At 37.3% G+C, this 17627-nt stretch overlaps 1 protein-coding gene across 31 annotated transcripts in view; it reads right to left on the bottom strand.

The window, feature by feature from the left end:
• KRIT1 (KRIT1, ankyrin repeat containing) overlaps positions 1-17627 on the bottom strand; it is a 47564-nt gene that overhangs the window by 19679 nt on the left and 10258 nt on the right. For 27 of the 31 annotated variants that reach the window (XM_025378266.1, XM_025378256.1, XM_025378258.1 and 24 more), the window contains 7 exons: positions 17029-17272; positions 16427-16542; positions 16067-16210; positions 7882-8038; positions 7066-7173; positions 4129-4285; positions 3222-3373 (listed from right to left, as the gene is read on the bottom strand). In XM_025378266.1, the coding sequence (XP_025234051.1) occupies positions 3222-3373; positions 4129-4285; positions 7066-7173; positions 7882-8038; positions 16067-16210; positions 16427-16542; positions 17029-17272 (1078 nt within the window). The remainder of the gene's footprint in view (positions 1-3221; positions 3374-4128; positions 4286-7065; positions 7174-7881; positions 8039-16066; positions 16211-16426; positions 16543-17028; positions 17273-17627) is intronic. The other 4 variants (XM_025378281.1, XM_025378282.1, XM_025378283.1 and 1 more) reach the window with 2 other exon arrangements.

The raw sequence follows: 17627 nt of genomic DNA, 5'->3' as shown, positions 1-17627 counted from the left end.
TTGTTGGCCTTTTTATTGTTGAGTTGTAGGAGTTCTTTGTATATTCTGGATAGTAAACCCTTATCTATGATTTCCTAATATTTTCTCCCATTCTGTTGCTTTTCACTTTCTTAATAATGTCCTTTAATGCACAAAAGTTTCTGATTTTGATGAAGTTTAACTTACCCAATATTTCTTTTGTTGTTCATGCTTTTGTTGTCATATCTGACTCCACTGCCTAATCCCAAGGTCATGAAGATTTATCCCTATGTTTTCTTCTATGAGTTTTATGGTTTTAGCACTTATATTTAGGTCACTGATGCATTTTATTATTATCGTATTTGAGACGGAGTCTCACTTTGTCACCCAGGCTGGAGTACAGTGGCACGATCTTGGCTCACTGCAACCTCCGCCTCCCGGGTTCATGCAATTCTCGTGCCTCAACCTCCTGAGTAGCTGCGACTACAAAGGTGTACCACCATGGCTGGCTAATTTTTTGTATTTTTAGTAGAGATGGGGTTTTGCCATGTTGGCCAGGCTGGTCTAGAACTCCTGTCCTCAAGTGATCCACCCGCCTCGGCCTCTCAAAGTGCTGGGATTACAGTTGTGAGCTACCACGCCCAGCCATTTTAACTTTTTATATGGCATGAGGTTGGGGTCCAATTTCCTGCTTTTGCAATGTGAACTTACAGTTATACCAGCACCATCTGTTGAAGAGACTATTCTTTCTCCATTAGATGAACCTGGCAGCCTTGTCAAAAATCTACTGGCTGTACATGTATGGGTTTATTTCTGAAAACTCAATTCTGTTCCATTGGTCTGTATGTTTATCCTTATGCTAGAATACCACAATGCTTTTGATTACTTAGCTTTGTGCTGTGCTTTGAAATTGAGTAATGTCAGTCTCTCAACTTGATTCTGCTTTATTCAAGATTGCTTTGGCTATTTGAGGCCGCTTGCAATTAATGTGGATTTGAGGACTGTCTGTTCCACTTTAACAAAAAAGGCTATTGGAATATTATTAGGGATTGCATTAAATCTGTAGATCACTTTGCTAGTAGTGACATCTTAATGACACTAACTATTCCTATCATTGAACACAGAGATGTCTTTCCAGTTATTAGGTCTTATTTTTCAGCAATGTTTTAGTTTTAGTGTATAAGTCTTGAACTTCTGTTAAATTTATTCCTGGGTATTATATTTTTAGATGCTATTTTAATGGACTTCTTAATCTCTTTCTTGTATTATTCTTTGCTGGTGTATAGACAACAGATTTTGTGTGTTGAGCTTATACCTTGAAACTTCGTTGAATTAATTTATTAGCTCTAGTGTTCTTGTGGATTCTTTGGGAATTCCTATGTATACGTCATTTGCCAAAAACTAAGGTCCTGATTATTGGTGAAAGTGGGTATCTTAATTTTGTACCTTATCTTAGGAGGACAGTTTTCAGTCTTTTACCATTGAATATGATGTTAGCTGTGGGTTTTTTGTGAACACCCTTTATCATGCTGAGAGGTTCGCTTGAATTCCTAGTTTTCTGAGAGTTTTTTAAATCATGAAAGGGTGTTGGATTTTGTCATATGCCTTTCTGGATCTCGTGTTTTCTTCCTTCCCTTTCATTCTCTTAATATGATTCTAACACATTTTTAACAAATAATGAAGCCCTTAGTTTTTGGTAAATTTCATAGCAATTTTTACGTGACTCCTAGTGTATCTGGCTGAAAGGATCAATTCTATCTCTGGCTTGATAATATAAAAGGAGCAACATACATAGTTATGTATAAAATGTTAAACAAGTTTGGACATGGCTGTTGAAATTTTCTTGTGCTAAAATTTGTTTAACTGTGTTTGTTTAATATTCCCTGAGAATAAAGAATTGAGAAATGTATTCTATTTTTTTCTTCACTAACACTGTAAGACCAAGAAACAATTTCACCATATTTAGATTATCATGCCTAATTTAAGCTGTTATAATCAATCTCTCCCTTGTCCATTCATCCTTCTTTTTTTTTTTTTTTTTGAGATGGAGTCTCGTTCTGTCATCCAGGCTGGAGTGCAGTAGCACGATCTCGGCTCACTGCAACCTCCGCCTCCCAGGTTCAAGCAATTCTCTGCCTCGGCCTCCCAAGTAGCTGAGATTACAAGCGGCCGCCACCATGCCTGGCTAATTTTTGTATTTTTAGTAGAGACGGGGTTTCACCATCTTGGCCAGGCAGGTCTTAAATTCCTGACCTCGTGATCCACCCGCCTTGGCTTCCCAAAGTGCTGGGATTACTGGCATGAGTCACTGTGCCTGGCCCATTCATCCTTCTTATGGCATTATGTCACTTCTTCTTCTCTAAAATCCACAGTAGTTCAAATAGAAATATACTTGTCTGGACAGACTTCTTTTTATCAAATGTAAATACTATTCTCATTTTTTACTATGTACAGAGTTCCCTGTTTGAGTTAAGATGAGCTACTTAGGCTAGGCACGGTGGCTCACGCTTGTAATCCCAGCACTTTGGGAGGCCAAGGTTGACAGATCACTTGAAGCCAAGGGTTCAAGACCAGCCTGGCCAACATGGCAAAACCCTGTCTCTGCTAAAAATACAAAAAAAGTTAGCTGGATGTGGTGGCACACGTCTATAATCCCAACTACTTGGGGGAGGTTGAGGCACGAGAACTGCTTAAACCTGGGAGGTGGAGATTGTAGAGAGCTGAGACTGTGCCACTCCAGCCTGGGAGACAGAGCAAGACTCAGTCTCAAAAAAAAAAAAAAAAAAAAAAAAGAGCCACTTATGGACTGTTAAGAATGACTTTCGCATTGTTCCCTTTGCAAGTATACCAGGATGTTTTTTCTGTTCTCTCCCACACCAGTGCTTCTCTTTCTTCCTTCAAAATGTATACAACTGATTAGCCCTTTATTAAGTTTATCCTTGACAGTGTACTTCCTAACTAGTCTAAACAATTTTTTTCCAGTATAATTTGGCTCCACATCTGATTGCTAATTTTCTTTAGGATAGCCTCCCTATTTCTTTTGTATTCTTAAGACAATGGGAGTGGAAATGAAAAATCCCAACCAAGGGCTTTGTAAGTAGATCAACCGAAATTCCACCAATTATTACAGCGATGTAAGGATCGATATAAGGATGTAAGGATCGATATAAGGATGTAAGCACAATTTCTGCCTCTAGTACTTACAATAGAAACTCAATAGATTTTGTGCATTTAAATAACTGTAAATAAGATTTCAAGCAAACCTGTTTTTCAACCTCCAAAGGAAGTCTCACATCTCTTCTTAGAAAAAGCTGAGATGTTTCCCTTTGAGGATCCAGATTAGTCAATTCAGCAAGTATTTCTGGCCAGTCACGAACATGTTGCAAGGGTTTATGATATGGTTTGAGTTGAAGGCCTGAAAAACATCTTTCCTTTTATAAATGATAATGTAAAAAACTCAATTATATCAATGCATAGAAACTCTGTATTAAACTATCTGTACTTCTGTACTGAATACTCACAAATTAAATTTAAATCTAAAATTAACATTTTAATCAATATTACTACCCAATTTGTGGTTAACTGCTTATTATCAAGAACATAAGAATTATTAAAAATAATTCTTACATAAAATTTATCAAACGTATATGAAATCCTTAATTCCATTATAGCCTATTTAATTATGACATAAGTAGAATTCCTAGTTAAAAAGATACAACTAAGCCATTAAATATCCAATCATATCCATCAATTAAATTCTGTATGTATGTGTAATACTTTGAAGAACAAATATATAGTGTCATTAGGTTGATTTTAAATAAAAAGGTTGATTTTAAATAGAAAACTCATGTAAGACAAAAGAACATTTGTATTATTTCAAAACGAGCACAAAGAATAAAGGCAAGTTGCATGAGCACAACATTTAATGGCATTCAAATCAAATGCTGTTGCCATAGAAGAAAAGTTTTCTTTTTTAATTATTAAAAAATGCTTTGAATGAAGCAGGGAAGGGGGTGGGCAGGGACTTACCTCTATATTTATATGAAAGAGAAGAACATTGTATTTTTTCAAAATTTAAGAGTCAAGAATAAAAAGAAGTTATATTTTTTACCAACCCACTCCCAAAAAGGAATAATGAGGTTTACTAAAACATAATAAAAACTTTCTTACTGAGGTTTTCTGAACAAATCCATATAGTGAAATATTGCTGAGTTTCTTGAGAGAGACGCATTCCTTCCATTATCTGCTGCACTGTGGTATTATTTCCATGCTTCAATTCAACAGAACGATATGACCCATCCATTCTGTATATTCGAACTTTTTCATACTACAAGAAACGATAACTTACATAAGCAGCTTAAAAAATTATACATCACAATCTAACAAGATACTTTCCTTCAACTTCATGTGCTTTATTATAGATTTCTAACATGAAAAATATCAGAAACACTGTTACAAGTGAGAATCTGTTGGTGATATTTTAAAAACATTTTACTGGCCAGGCACGGTGGCTCACGCCTGTAATCCCAGCACTTCGGGAGGCCGAGGCGGGTGGATCATGAGGTCAGGAGATAGAGACCATCTTGGCTAATACAGTGAAATCCCGTCTCTACTAAAAAAACACACACACACACACAAAATCAGCCGTGCATGGTGGTGGGTGCCTGTAGTCCCAGCTACTCAGAAGGCTGAGGCGGGAGAATGGCGTGAACCCCAGGAGGCGGAGCTTGCAGTGAGCCGAGATCGTGCCACTGCACTCCAGCCTGGGCAACAGAGCGAGACTCCATCTCAAAAAACAAAAAACAAAACATTTTACTTCCATTAGTTGTATTTTCTAAAATATTTTCTTATGGATGTTCCAGAAATAAGTTTGGGAAACTAAGGAGAATGACTTAAAAAAATACTCAAAGTCAAATTCTTTTGACAGGATGTTTTAGCACCTTTAATGTACAATGTAAATATCATACAAGAGACACAAACTTGGTTACTGAATCTAGTGTTAGCTGAGTACTTCATGAGTCTAGTGGGTCACAAATAATACAAAAGAAATGTATACCACCAATAACTTGTCCTAAGAGGAATTTGTGATGGAACACTTTGCAGGTAAAAGTTATCAATGAACTTTGAGCCAGTTTCCTTCCCCCAGTTTAGAAAACTGCACAGAGTAGTAGCTTTCTCAATGGATTTTTATTGTTATAGGAAGTAACTGATGTCCCCAAATAACTTCCAGGTCAGTGCACTTTGGATAAAAGAACTTCAACTCTCCTACCTTATTCATTCACAATATAAAGACTATATCAGGGATAAAAATGAGTTAAAACTACATAGTTAGAAAATAAATTGCAATGAAGTATAACATAAGGGTACCTGTACTGCTTGTCTATTTCCTTGACTCTGTCTTATGCTCTTGGAGTAAGTGTTCTGACAAAATGCGTAAGTGTGCGGTATGCGTGTAACATTAAAGGCAGAGACCATATATTCCTTATAATTTTCAGCATTTTGTCATGTTAAATCCACAGAGATACTCAACAAATACTTATTGTATAGTTGTTGGTTAATGCCTGGAGAGGCTTAGGTAAATGGGTTATATCTGTTAGTATAAACCCTTTATCCTTTGTTGGTATAAATCTTTTCAAACAGTTTTTAAACTAATGATAGCCAGGAGTGGTGGCACATGTCTGCAGTCCCAGCTACTCAAGAGGCCAAGATGGGAGGACTGCCCAAGCCTAGAAGGTTGAGGCTGCAGTGCATTATGATTGTCTGTGAATAGCCACTGTACTCCAGCCTGGGCAACATAGTGAGACCCTGTCTCATAAAAATAAAAATAATTAAATTAATGATTTTTATAATCATTATAACTCTTAGGCATAATTGAGTTTCTTCTCATTGTTAACCTTCTGTATTTTAATGTCACTACAATTACAAATTAAGCTTTATGCCTCTAAATACAATTATTATTTTAATAGCTATGTGTGCCAGCATTCGATTTATGAGTTTATTTCCAGTTGTAATTAGATGGAAAGGCCAGGTTGAGTTAGCAGAATAAAAAAGCTTGGAAACACCTATTTTACTTTTATGAGGAGGAAAATGAGTCTGTTATATATAAACTAACTTGCTGAGACTGAATGAATGATGTGCAATGCTTTTATTTAAAAATACAAAACGTTGCTTAAAAGGCCTAAGTAGAGGGATATACGTCAATGAATAGATTAAAATTATGTGTAATCAGGCCAGGCGTGGTGGCTCACGTCTGTAATCCCAGCACTTTGGGAGGCCGAGGCAGGCAGATCACGAGATCAGGTGATCGAGACCATCCTGGCTAACATAGTGAAACCCCATCTCTACTAAAATTACAAAAAATTAGCCAGGCGTAGTGGCAGGCGCCTGTAGTCCCAGCTACTTGGGAGGCTGAGGAGAACTGCTTGAACCCAGGAAGTAAAGGTTGCAGGGAGCCAAAATCACGCCATTGCATTCCAGTCTGGGTGACTCCATCTCAAAAAAAAAAAAAAAAAAAAAAAGTGTAATCAACACATCAAGCGACGAAATTATATGAAAAATTTAAGAGTTCTGAAAGTTTTATTTACTTACTTTTGCAAGTCTTATTTTGTTATGCAAGAATAAACATCCAAATGTTAGGGATAATAACAAATGTGATACCTATCCAGTCTACAATGAACTTTTTTTGTTTGTTTGTTTGAGACGGAGTCTTGCTCTGTTGCCCAGGCTGGAGTGCAGTGGCACAATCTCGGCTCACTGCAACCTCTGCCTCCTGGGTTCAAGCAATTCTCCTGTCTCAGCCTTCTGAGTAGCTGGGACTACAGGCGCATGCCACCATGCCCAGCTGATTTTTTTATTTTTCATAGAGATGGGGTTTCACCACGTTGGCCAGGATGGTCTTAATCTCTTGACCTTGTGATCCACCTGCCTCAGCCTCCCAAAGTGCTGGGATTACAGGCGTGAGCCACCAAGCCCGGACTACAATGAGGTTTTATAGCAGTAAAGACGCCATCTAATCGTTTGTCTTTCCACTCTTGCCACAGATCCTCAAATTTAAATCTTATTAATTTAAATACTATGCTTGGTTCTAACTATGAAGATAATTCTTACTGGCTTGTTAATGGCTTCCTTCAACAATTTTGCAGCTTCTTCCCAGTTATTTTGTTTGTTTTCTTCACAAATATTTAACGGAGATCTTCCTTGCTGGTCTGTTATATGCTAGAAATGTGAATGGGGAGGGGACAAAAAGGCATTACATATTATGGTATTCTAAAGGAAAATGTCATCCAATTAATCAAAGTTTCATAAAAAAGAGACTCTTGTCAAGTACTAGGTAAATATTAACCACACTTAGTATGTATTATGTTTAGAATAAACAAGAGTTGCCAAGATAAAAGACTCAAAGCACTAATCAATGTGATTACTGTTTTTTAAAAGTTCTGATAAAGACATAACAAAGGTTTTGTTAATACTATTTTCCCCTTTATGATATACTTTTTATGAATTTCTTTTATGAAATTCTGGAAAATCTTTTTCCTTTTTCAAGATGTTTTTGGAGAAATACAATACAAAATGAAAAGAGGTTAAATTCTACATACATTCTGAAGACAGACTGTGGTGATGGTTGTACAATAATGTAAATGTACTTAATGCCTAAAAATGGTTAATGTAAAATTTAGGCATAAATTTTAGATTTAAAAAATCTAAAAAAATCTAAAAAAAAAGTACGTTCAAAAGCACAACTCATATATTCCATTACTTATTCTACAAAGCACAACTCATATATTCTGTTACTTATTCTATAAAGTAATGGAACTTATTTTTATTTTTCAGATGAACTCTCAAGCATACAATTGAACATTTTAGTGTCATTATTTGTTATTCACTGCTTGAATATTACTTTTAAAAACCTGGAAAACAACTTACTCTATCAATTTCTGGATGGTTTAGGAGAATCTGTACTATTTCAGCATGTCCTCCTCCAGCAGCAAAATGAAGAGGAGAACTAAGTTGTCCATTTAAAAGGTTCGGATTGCACTTTCCTTTCTCTAACAATATGCGAGTGGCCTCAACTTTTCCATACCTGTATGAAAAAACAAACAAAAAACAACAACAAAAAAACTTATCTAAAAAAGTCATCTGAAATGTTTTTAAAAATCCAAATTTTAGATGATATCTCAAAAAAATCTAAGAATTTTCTAGGACAGAGAGCAAAGGATTATTAAGATACTGACATAATGTTTTCAATGATTAGAGGTTTCTTATTAATTATTCTGGTTTAATTAAACTGTTTCTATTTCTGATAAACTGGAAGAAAATATAACCTCAAATACAAGATAGAGCAGATGACAGAGAAGCATCCCATGTGAAGTACAAAAGTTAGATAAAATTTTTAGCCAAATATAGTTTCAGAAACAGAAAGTAACTTAGTAAGAATGCTTTTCACTTAGGCCTGGCTGTCTACAAAATAGGCCCAAAGATGTAATTCTATATATAGTTGCTATATTAGACAATGTGAGAGAGACAAAGATATATAAAATATGTGGTCTCTACCCTGAATGGTTTACAGTGTAATTTGAGGCAAAACATAAACATGGATAAGTTACATAATGCTGTAAAGTTTAAGTATGGTATTGTTTGTCAATGCTTTAAAAAATATCAGAGGCTGGGCGCAGGCTCACACCTGTAATCCCAGCACTTTGGGAGGCAGAGGCAGGCGGATCACAAGGTCAGGAGTTTGAGACCAGCCTGACCAACATGGTGAAACCCCGTCTCTACCAAAAATACAAAAATTAGGCAGGCATTGTGGTGCGTGCCTGTAATCCCAGCTCCAGAGATATAATCCCAGAAAACGAGATATGATTCAGTCTAGATGGTCCTGTAAAGTGCTCTGATAGAAGAACAAATTGAACTGAATCTTACTATTTTTGAGGCTGAGTCTCACTCTATGCCCAGGCTGGACTGCAGTGGTGCAATCTCAGCTCACTGTAATGTCTGCCACCTGGGTTCAAGAGGTTCTTGTGTCTCAGCCTCCCAAGTAGCTGGGATTACAGGCACACGCCACCATGCCCAGCTAATTTTTGTGTTTTTAGTAAAGATGGGGTTTTGGCCAGATGTGGTGGCTCACGCCTGTGATCTCAACATTTTGGGAGGCTGAGGTGGGCGGATCACAAGGCTAGGAGTTCGAGACCAGCCTGGCCAACATGGTGAAACCGTCTCTACTAAAAATACAAAAATTAGCCGGGTGTGGTAGCAGATGCCTGTAATCCCACCTACTTGGGAGGCTGAGGCAGGAGAATCACTTGAACTCAGGAGGTGGAGGTTGCAGTGAGCCAAGATTGCGCCAATGCACTCCAGCCTGGGTGACAGAGCAAGACTCCGTCTCGGTGGGTGGGGTGGGAAGACAGGGTTTCGCCATGTTGCCCAGCCTGGCCTCTAACTCCTGGGCTCAAACAATTCACCTGCCTCAGCCTCCCAAAGTGCTGGGATTACAGGCGTGGGCCACCACGCCCGGCCTAAACTGGATTTTTAAATAGGAAAGAACTGAAGAGATGTTGAAGAGAGGTAAAATATTTTAGGTAGACAGTAAAGGAGTAAGCAAAGGTCTCAGAAGAGTACAAAGCATACGCACACAGTGAGTGAGTCAACCTCGTGGTTATAGCCAAAGACTTACATAAGGCTGCAATCTGAAGCAAGGGTAGAAACTAATTTATCATGTGGAAATAAGAGGGTGAGGTGGGAGGAGGAAAGGAAACTTGGTTTTGGTTTTAGATATGGAACATCTGAGGGGAAAACAGCCCATCTTTAGAACTGATTTTCCATCTGTTTTTCCTTTCTTCCCCTTCACAAATACTATGCCTTTTCTATATTCCAAATAAGATACTTTCATCCTACACCTTATTCAGGTGATTTGTTTTGCTCAGGTTTTGCTATTCTTTTTTTTTTTTTTTTTTTAATTTTAGACTCTGGGGTACATGTGCAGGTTTGTTATACAGGTAAACTCGTGTCATGGGGGTGTGTCATACAGATTATTCCACCACCCAGGTACTAAGCCTAGTACCCAATAGTTATTTTTTCAGCTCCTCTCCCTCCTCCCGGCTTCCACCCTCAAGGAGGTCCCAGTGTCTGCTGTTCCCTTCTTTATGCTCATGAGTTCTCATCATTTAGCTCCAACGTATAAGTAGGAACACGCGGTATTTTCTGTTCCTATGTCAGTTTGCTAAAAATAATGGCCTCCAGCTCCATCCATGGTCTTGCAAAGACATGATCTTGTTCTTTTATCTGGCTGCATAGTATTCTATTATATATATATGTGTGTGTGTGTATATATATATGTACCACATTTTCTTTAACCACTCTGTTATCACGGGCATTTAGGTTGATTGTATGTCTTTGCTATTGTGAATAGTGCTGGAATGAATATTGCATGCGTGTGCATGTGACTTTATGGCAAAATGATTTATATTCTTCTAGGTATATACACAGTAATGGGATTGCTAAGTCAAATGAAAATTCTGCTTTTAGCTCTCTGAGGAATTGCCATACTGCTTTCCACAATAGTTGAACGAATTTACACTCCCACCAACAGTGCTCCCTTTCTCGGCAACCTTGCCAGTATCTGTTATTTTTAAGACTTTTTAATCATAGCCATTCTGACTGGTGTGACATGGTACTTAAACTAAAGAGCTGCTCTGCACAGCAAAAGAAACTATCAACAGAGTAAACAGACAACCTACAGAATGGGAGACAACATTTGCAAACTATGCATCTGACAGAAGTCTAATATCTAGTATCTATAAGAAACTTAACAAATTCATAAGAAAAAAACCACGCCATTAAAAAGTGGGTAATACATGGATACTTTTCTAAAGAAGACATACATGCAGCCAAGACACATATGAAAAAAAGCTCAATATCACTGATCATTAGAGAAACGCAAATCAAAGCCACAATGTTCTTTGCTATTCTTAAGACATCCTTTCCCCCTTCCTGATTTTGTTCCGGTTAAATTCCATTATGCCTCTGAAACAGTTTAAAATCTATCCTCTCTATATTCCCACTACGTTTTAGCATTTTATTTTTGCTTTTTTTTTGCGACTTATTTTACCTAATTTCATCCTTGTTTATCCACACCTCTTCTCTATTAGGTTGGAAGCTCCTTGAGGGTAGGGACAGTGTCTTTATATTCTCCAAAGTGCCTTATATACAAAAGATAAGTGACTGAAATGTTTAGTAGGCAACTTGAAACTACTTAGGTGGAAGGCAAAAAGTTAGACTATCTATCTGAGAATATGTAAAATCATCTCACTGGAAAGAATTAAATGGTCTGAAAGAATGGATGAAATCTTTCTGAGAACAAATAATATGATCACCTTAGAACAATGAAATATATCTAAAAGGGAAGACAGGAAAAGATAGTAAGGGAGCAATTCGAGAAGTAATAATAAAAATAATACAAACATACATTTTGTATGACGCCTTAAAATTTCCCAGCTACCTTCTTGTATAATTATTTAATATAATCATAGAAATTTATAAAGTAGGTGGAGGTACTTTTTTATTGTACAGATGAGAAAAATGGAGCTTGATGCAGTTAAATAACTTGCCCAAAGTCTCACGGTGACTAGCCAGAGTTAGAAGCCAATTTTCTGAATCTTAGTAGTACTACTACTAAGACACAGGTTTGCATCACAGAACGGAGGCCAGTGAGTGTTTCAATAGCAATAATAAGATAGCAATAATACCTTGCATTTGTACTGACCTTCATTATAGCTTCATTATGCCCTTTCAACTCCAATTTGTTCTCAGAATGAAGAGTGGGCAAGAATTAAATGCTGCAGAGCAAGGAAAGAGATCAAAAACTCAGAAAAAGGGCCGGGCGTGGTGGCTCAAGCCTGTAATCCCAGCACTTTGGGAGGCCGAGACAGGCGGATCACGAGGTCAGGAGATCGAGACCATCCTGGTTAACACGGTGAAACCCCGTCTCTACTAAAAAATATAAAAAACTAGCCGGGCGAGGTGGCGGGCGCCTGTAGTCCCAGCTACTTGGGAGGCTGAGGCAGGAGAATGGCGTGAACCCGAGAGGTGGAGCTTGCAGTGAGCTGAGATCCGGCCACTGCACTCCAGCCTGGGCGACAGAGCAAGACTCTGTCTCAAAAAACAAACAAACAAACAAACAAACAAAAAACTCAGAAAAAGTTAAGGTTTATGAAGAGTGAAAAAGAGAAAGCAGAGTGTATCGCCCACTCACCTTTGAAATCTGGCTGTGAAAGGAAGGAAAGAAACAGGATGGTAGCTAAAAGAAGTAGGTTCAGGTGAAGGTAACTTTCAAGAAGGAAGAGAATCATGCATGTTTGAGGGCAAGAAGAAAGCAGGTGTGGAAAAAGAAAAGTGAATTTAAGGGGAATAAGAAGAATTTTTACAGGTATACCCTACGATACAGAAGAGAGATGGGGACAAAAAGTGATCATCAGGGATGGAGAAGAACATTTCTGAAGCCTTAAATTTTCTTCGAAAATAGGGGGCAAAAAAGAGTATAGGGATTATGAAAGTAGAAACAGAAAGCAGTGAAAGTTTAAGTATTTAGGAGTAGAAATATTTAGAATAGCTTGGAAGGGGAGGACTAAAAGGCTGAATGAAACAAAGAGTACAGATAGCTAATATACAGGGAAGCTCCAAAAGAAATTGGATGAAATAATTTGTAGGAAGCCAAATCATCATAGTTTGAAAAGCACTAACAATGATCTGAAGTCTGAAAGTACTATCAGAGAAAGAAGACACTGATTTGATTCAAAATAGAAGGTCTGGCATAGGGGTACAGGAAGAATAAAGAAGTGAGAGAATAGAAATGTCATTGAGACATTTACTGAGTGGCTGTTAAGTTCTCCACATGGGGTAAAAGCCATTTTAAATATTTCGGGAAAACGATGATTCTAGAAAGTAAGGAATGGTTTTTACGTGTCTGGCTACCAATCTTGAATTTTAAACTCTTGTTTTTTTCATTAAATTGTGTTATGTTAACATATATAGGTATTATTTTTAACACACACGAAATATTTTTCAGTTTCTATTTCTAATATCTTAACACTGGCTTTAATCCACATAAACAAAAACTCTTCGGAATCCTGTAACTGTTAAGAGTGAAAAAGTATCCTGAGACCCAAAAGTTTGAGAACCACTAATCTAATTAAAATCCTCACTTTAAAGATGAGAAAAGAGACCAAGTGAGGTAAAATATCTTATCTAACCTTACAAAAATAGGACTAAACCCTAGCCTCTTCACTGTATCACAGTCAAGAGCCCAGTGTCCCCTCCTCAGTCTTCGTACCAATTAGTGAACAAGAGTATATTTCCAAGATAAATTTAAATTCCTTACTGAATAGTTAAATCATTCTTTATTTGAATTCACGTCAATTAAATGAGGCATCTGACTAACAGTATTGCAAGGTGACCCATACTACTCCTGTTACATGAAAGTTGATTATCCAGCTGACACAAAGTTAATTTATGCAAGTATAAAACTCTTTTCCTTGGCATACTCAAGTAACAAAAATTTGCAAATGAAAGTATTACAGATTAATAAATTTTAGATTTAGACATCAAAATCTTTACATTTTTACAGTATTTATTCCTTTTTTTTTTTTGCCCCCAAGATGTAGTCTTGCTCTGTCGCCCAGGCTGGAGTGTGGTGGCAGGATCTCAGCACACCGCAATCTCTACCTCCTGGGCTCAAGCAATTTTCCCGCCTTCTAGCCTCCCAAGTAGCTGGGATTACAGGTGCCTGCCACCACGCCAAGCTAATTTTTGTATTTTTAGTAAGACAGAGTTTCACCATGTTGGGAAGGCTGGTCTCAAACTCCTGACCTCAAGTCATCTGCCCTTCTTGGCCTCCCAAAGTGCTGGGATTACAGGTGTGGGCCACTATGTCCGGCCAAAACTTACTCTTAAAAGCCAAGATTTATTGAGTGCTCATTATGTGCTCTCAAAGCACATTACTTGTAATTTTTCTTTTAATATTAGGGAAGGTACCATTTTTAAGCCCATCTTGTATAGATAAAGAAACAGACCCTTAGAGACATAAAGTAACACCAAAGATCATATTTTAGGAACTAAAAATGGTACTGAAACATAGGTACATTCCAAAGCATAGTAAGTACAATGCCCGTGCTTCTGTTTTTATGTAATAGTTGAAAATATTACCATTCTTTCATTAGAGAGAAAAAAAAAACACCCCTGCCACAAAAAGGGGCAACCATACAGTCAAATATAATCTTGGGATTCCTCAACTAAAATTCATTGCCTTTGCCTTTTCCAAATCTACAGTACACTTTGTTGGAATCTGAACTATATTCTCTACCTCTTTTTATTTAGCTCCTGGTAAAGCATGTGATTTCTTTTTTTCCTTTTTTTTTTTTTTTTTTGAGACGGAGTCTCGCTATGTCGACCAGGCTGGAGTGCAGTGGCGTGACCTCAGCTGACTGCAAGCTCCGCCTCCCGGTTTCACACCATTCTCTTGCCTCAGCCTCCCGAGTAGCTGGGACTACGGGTGCCTGCCACCACGTCTGGCTAATTTTTTGTATATTTACTAGAGATGGGGTTTCACGGTGTTAGCCAGGATGGTCTCGACCTCCTGACCTCGTGATCTGCCCGCCTTGGCCTCCCAAAGTGCTGGGATTACAGGTATGAGCCACCACGCCCGGCTGCATGTCATTTCTTTTAGTATTGTTTTTGCTGCCAGTATTTTCTGTAATCTGAAGAAACAACTATTAACTCAGTTAAAGATGATTAGGGTAACTCTTAATATAAAAACTCCATGTAATAGGAAACATAAGAGCATATTTTTAAGGAAACAGAAAAAAGATCTTTATATATACACACACATAAAGCAACTATAGTTAACTGCTTGATTACAAATATTAAAATCAGATAAAAGAATTTTCAGTTGGAAGAAACTCTAGAAATGATCTAATTATTACATTTTATATATGGATAAATAAACTGGATGCAGAGAGGTAAAGTGAATTACCTTGCTCAATCTAATACAACTAAGACACTGTGGACATTTAACAAGGCAATAAATAATGTGGTACTTCTTTTTTTTTTGAGATGGAATCTCACTCTGTCGCCAGGCTGGAGTGCAGTGGCACAATCTCAGCTCACTGCAATCTCTGCCTCCCGAGTTCAAGCGATTCTCCTGCCTCAGTCTCCCGAGTAGCTGGGATTACAGGCATGCACCACCACGCCCAGCTAATTTTTGTATTTTTAGTGGAGATGGGGTTTCACCATGTTGGCCAGGTTGATCTCGATCTCCTGACCTTGTGATCCACCCGCCTCGGCCTCCCAAAATGCTGGGATTACAGGCATGAGCCACTGCACCTGGCTGGTACCTCTTAAATTAGCCAAGGAAACTTAAACAATACATGAAGAGCAACTTTCCCACAGAAATAATGTAAAAAACTTTATTATATCCTTTCTAGAATATGACTTAAAGTAAACAGTTAACTACTACTCTAAACACTAACAACTCAGCCCAACTGAGGGGAAAAATAATTATGTGAGAGGAGAAGGAGACCAAGAGCTACACTGGGAAACTAGTGGAAAGAGCTAACCCCAATCCTGTCCCAACACTAGTATCTAACATAATGGAAAGCTGTGGTTCTAATGAAGGCTTTTGAGGGCTTCTTGATAACCAAAGTTTCTCAAAGCACTAAAAGGATACTTTTATAACAAGATGCAAGGTCAAACTGTAAGTAGTTAACATATGCAAACTTCACAGAAAGGATAAGCATAACATAATCCCAATACAAAACAAGAGAAACTGCAAGGTGAATACGTGACCGTGTACTCTACGATGACATTTACTAGTCTTTAAGTATCCTACTATATCATCTGGCAATGCCTAAGAACGCTAACAGTACATTCCCCATGGGGCAGACCTTACAATTCTGAACACTAGCACATATACAATTATCTAAGATCAAAACAGAAAACTCCTAAGTCAAACGGGTAGAGAAAAAGTATCTGGAATGAGAACAGTTTTGAAAAGAAGTACTAACATTTATAATTAAAAATGTATTCTTTCTAAACAGAAAAGAATAAATATTCCATTTACCAGCAGGCATAATGAATGGGTGCCCAGTGGTCACTGTCTAATTGGTTGACTGAAAATCTTTCACTGAGAAGACGGCTTAGTAATTCTGAATCTCCTTCACAGGCGCTTCGGTGGAGAGGAAAATCATCTACCCACTGTCGTTCCCTAATCATTAAAAATAAATTTTGAAAAATACAAACAGGACTGTTAAAATTGTTTCAAAAGAAATGTGACACATCTATGAAAGCTCTATATCACCGAGCAGCTGTAAACTCAGTAGTGACTACAATGCATACAAATTGCATACATAATTTTAAACAATAGTTTAAATTAGAATGTAAGTTTTTATAAAAGCAATGCGGAGTAAAACTGAAACAGTACTTGTCTTCTGTGACACTGCTCATGCTTCTCTGCCATTTTTCCTGTTTAGGTATTTGGATTTTTGAGTAGTCTGGAGCTCCTAGACCAAAGTATGGATTTATTACCACTTTATCTACCTAGAAAGGGAAAACAATAACAAAAACCCGTTAAGAGCTTTGTCCTCTTAATGTTTACATGTTTATATTTTAAATTTATTTATTTATTTATTTATTTATTTATTTACTGAGAATGAGTCTTGCTCTGTTGCCCAGGCTGGAGTTCAGTGCTGCCATCTCAGCTCACTCTGCCTCCCAGGGTCAAGCGATTTTCCTGCCTCAGCCTCTGGAGTAACTAAGACTACAGGGGTACGCCACCACATCTAGCTAATTTTTGTATTTTTAGTAGAGATGAGATTTCACCATATTGGCCAGGCTGGTCCCAAACTCCTGACCTCAGGCAATCCGCCTACCTTGGCCTCCCAAAGTGCTGGGATTATAGGTGTGAGCCACTGCACCAGGCCTTCATGTTTATAATTAGTAATATATGTATATATCTCAGGAAAAAAAATTACACTTGAGATAAAATGTCTTTTAAATCAGAGCTAAAATTCATTCAACTCTTACCCGATTTGTATATTGAAGATCTGATCCAAACAAAGGGTTGTAAATACAGGTATCTGCTTTCTCTAGGGCTAACATTTTACTCTTTATTTCTAGTGCACTATAGCCCATATGTAGTGAGTTTTCTGTCTGACCTGATTCAGTAGCATATGCAGGATTTATGACATTAGTTTTTATCCGCTCAAGAGGAGAAGGTCGGAATAAAGCTGGAATAAAGTGAGATTGTGCATGACGTTCATCTAACCACCTGGCAAAATAAAAATAGAGGTAGAAGTAGCCATTCGAAAGTGAAGATCAAAAAGGTAGATTACTATCTAACTCTGATATATGACACTTGTAGATATTACTTTCAGATTTTTATAATTTTAATTCAGTGTTAGTTAAGTACTTTTTTATTTTTAAAATTTATTTATATTGCAAATTGATTTTAACAATTAAGAAAACATGCATAATACTGTACATACTTTCGGGGCACATGTGATAATACGTTCATATGATCTGTAAAGATCAAGTCAGTATACAAATACTTCATTTATTATTAATAAAAGTTTTCTTAATGGATACAGCAAATAAATTTTTTAAATGTATATGCCATTATAGTA

This window comes from Theropithecus gelada, chromosome 3 (assembly GCF_003255815.1).
Source record: "Theropithecus gelada isolate Dixy chromosome 3, Tgel_1.0, whole genome shotgun sequence".
In the NCBI taxonomy this organism is placed as follows: Eukaryota; Metazoa; Chordata; class Mammalia; order Primates; family Cercopithecidae; genus Theropithecus; species Theropithecus gelada.
The sequence above is the reverse complement of the archived record's forward strand: the minus strand, read 5'-3'. Positions and strand labels throughout refer to the sequence as shown.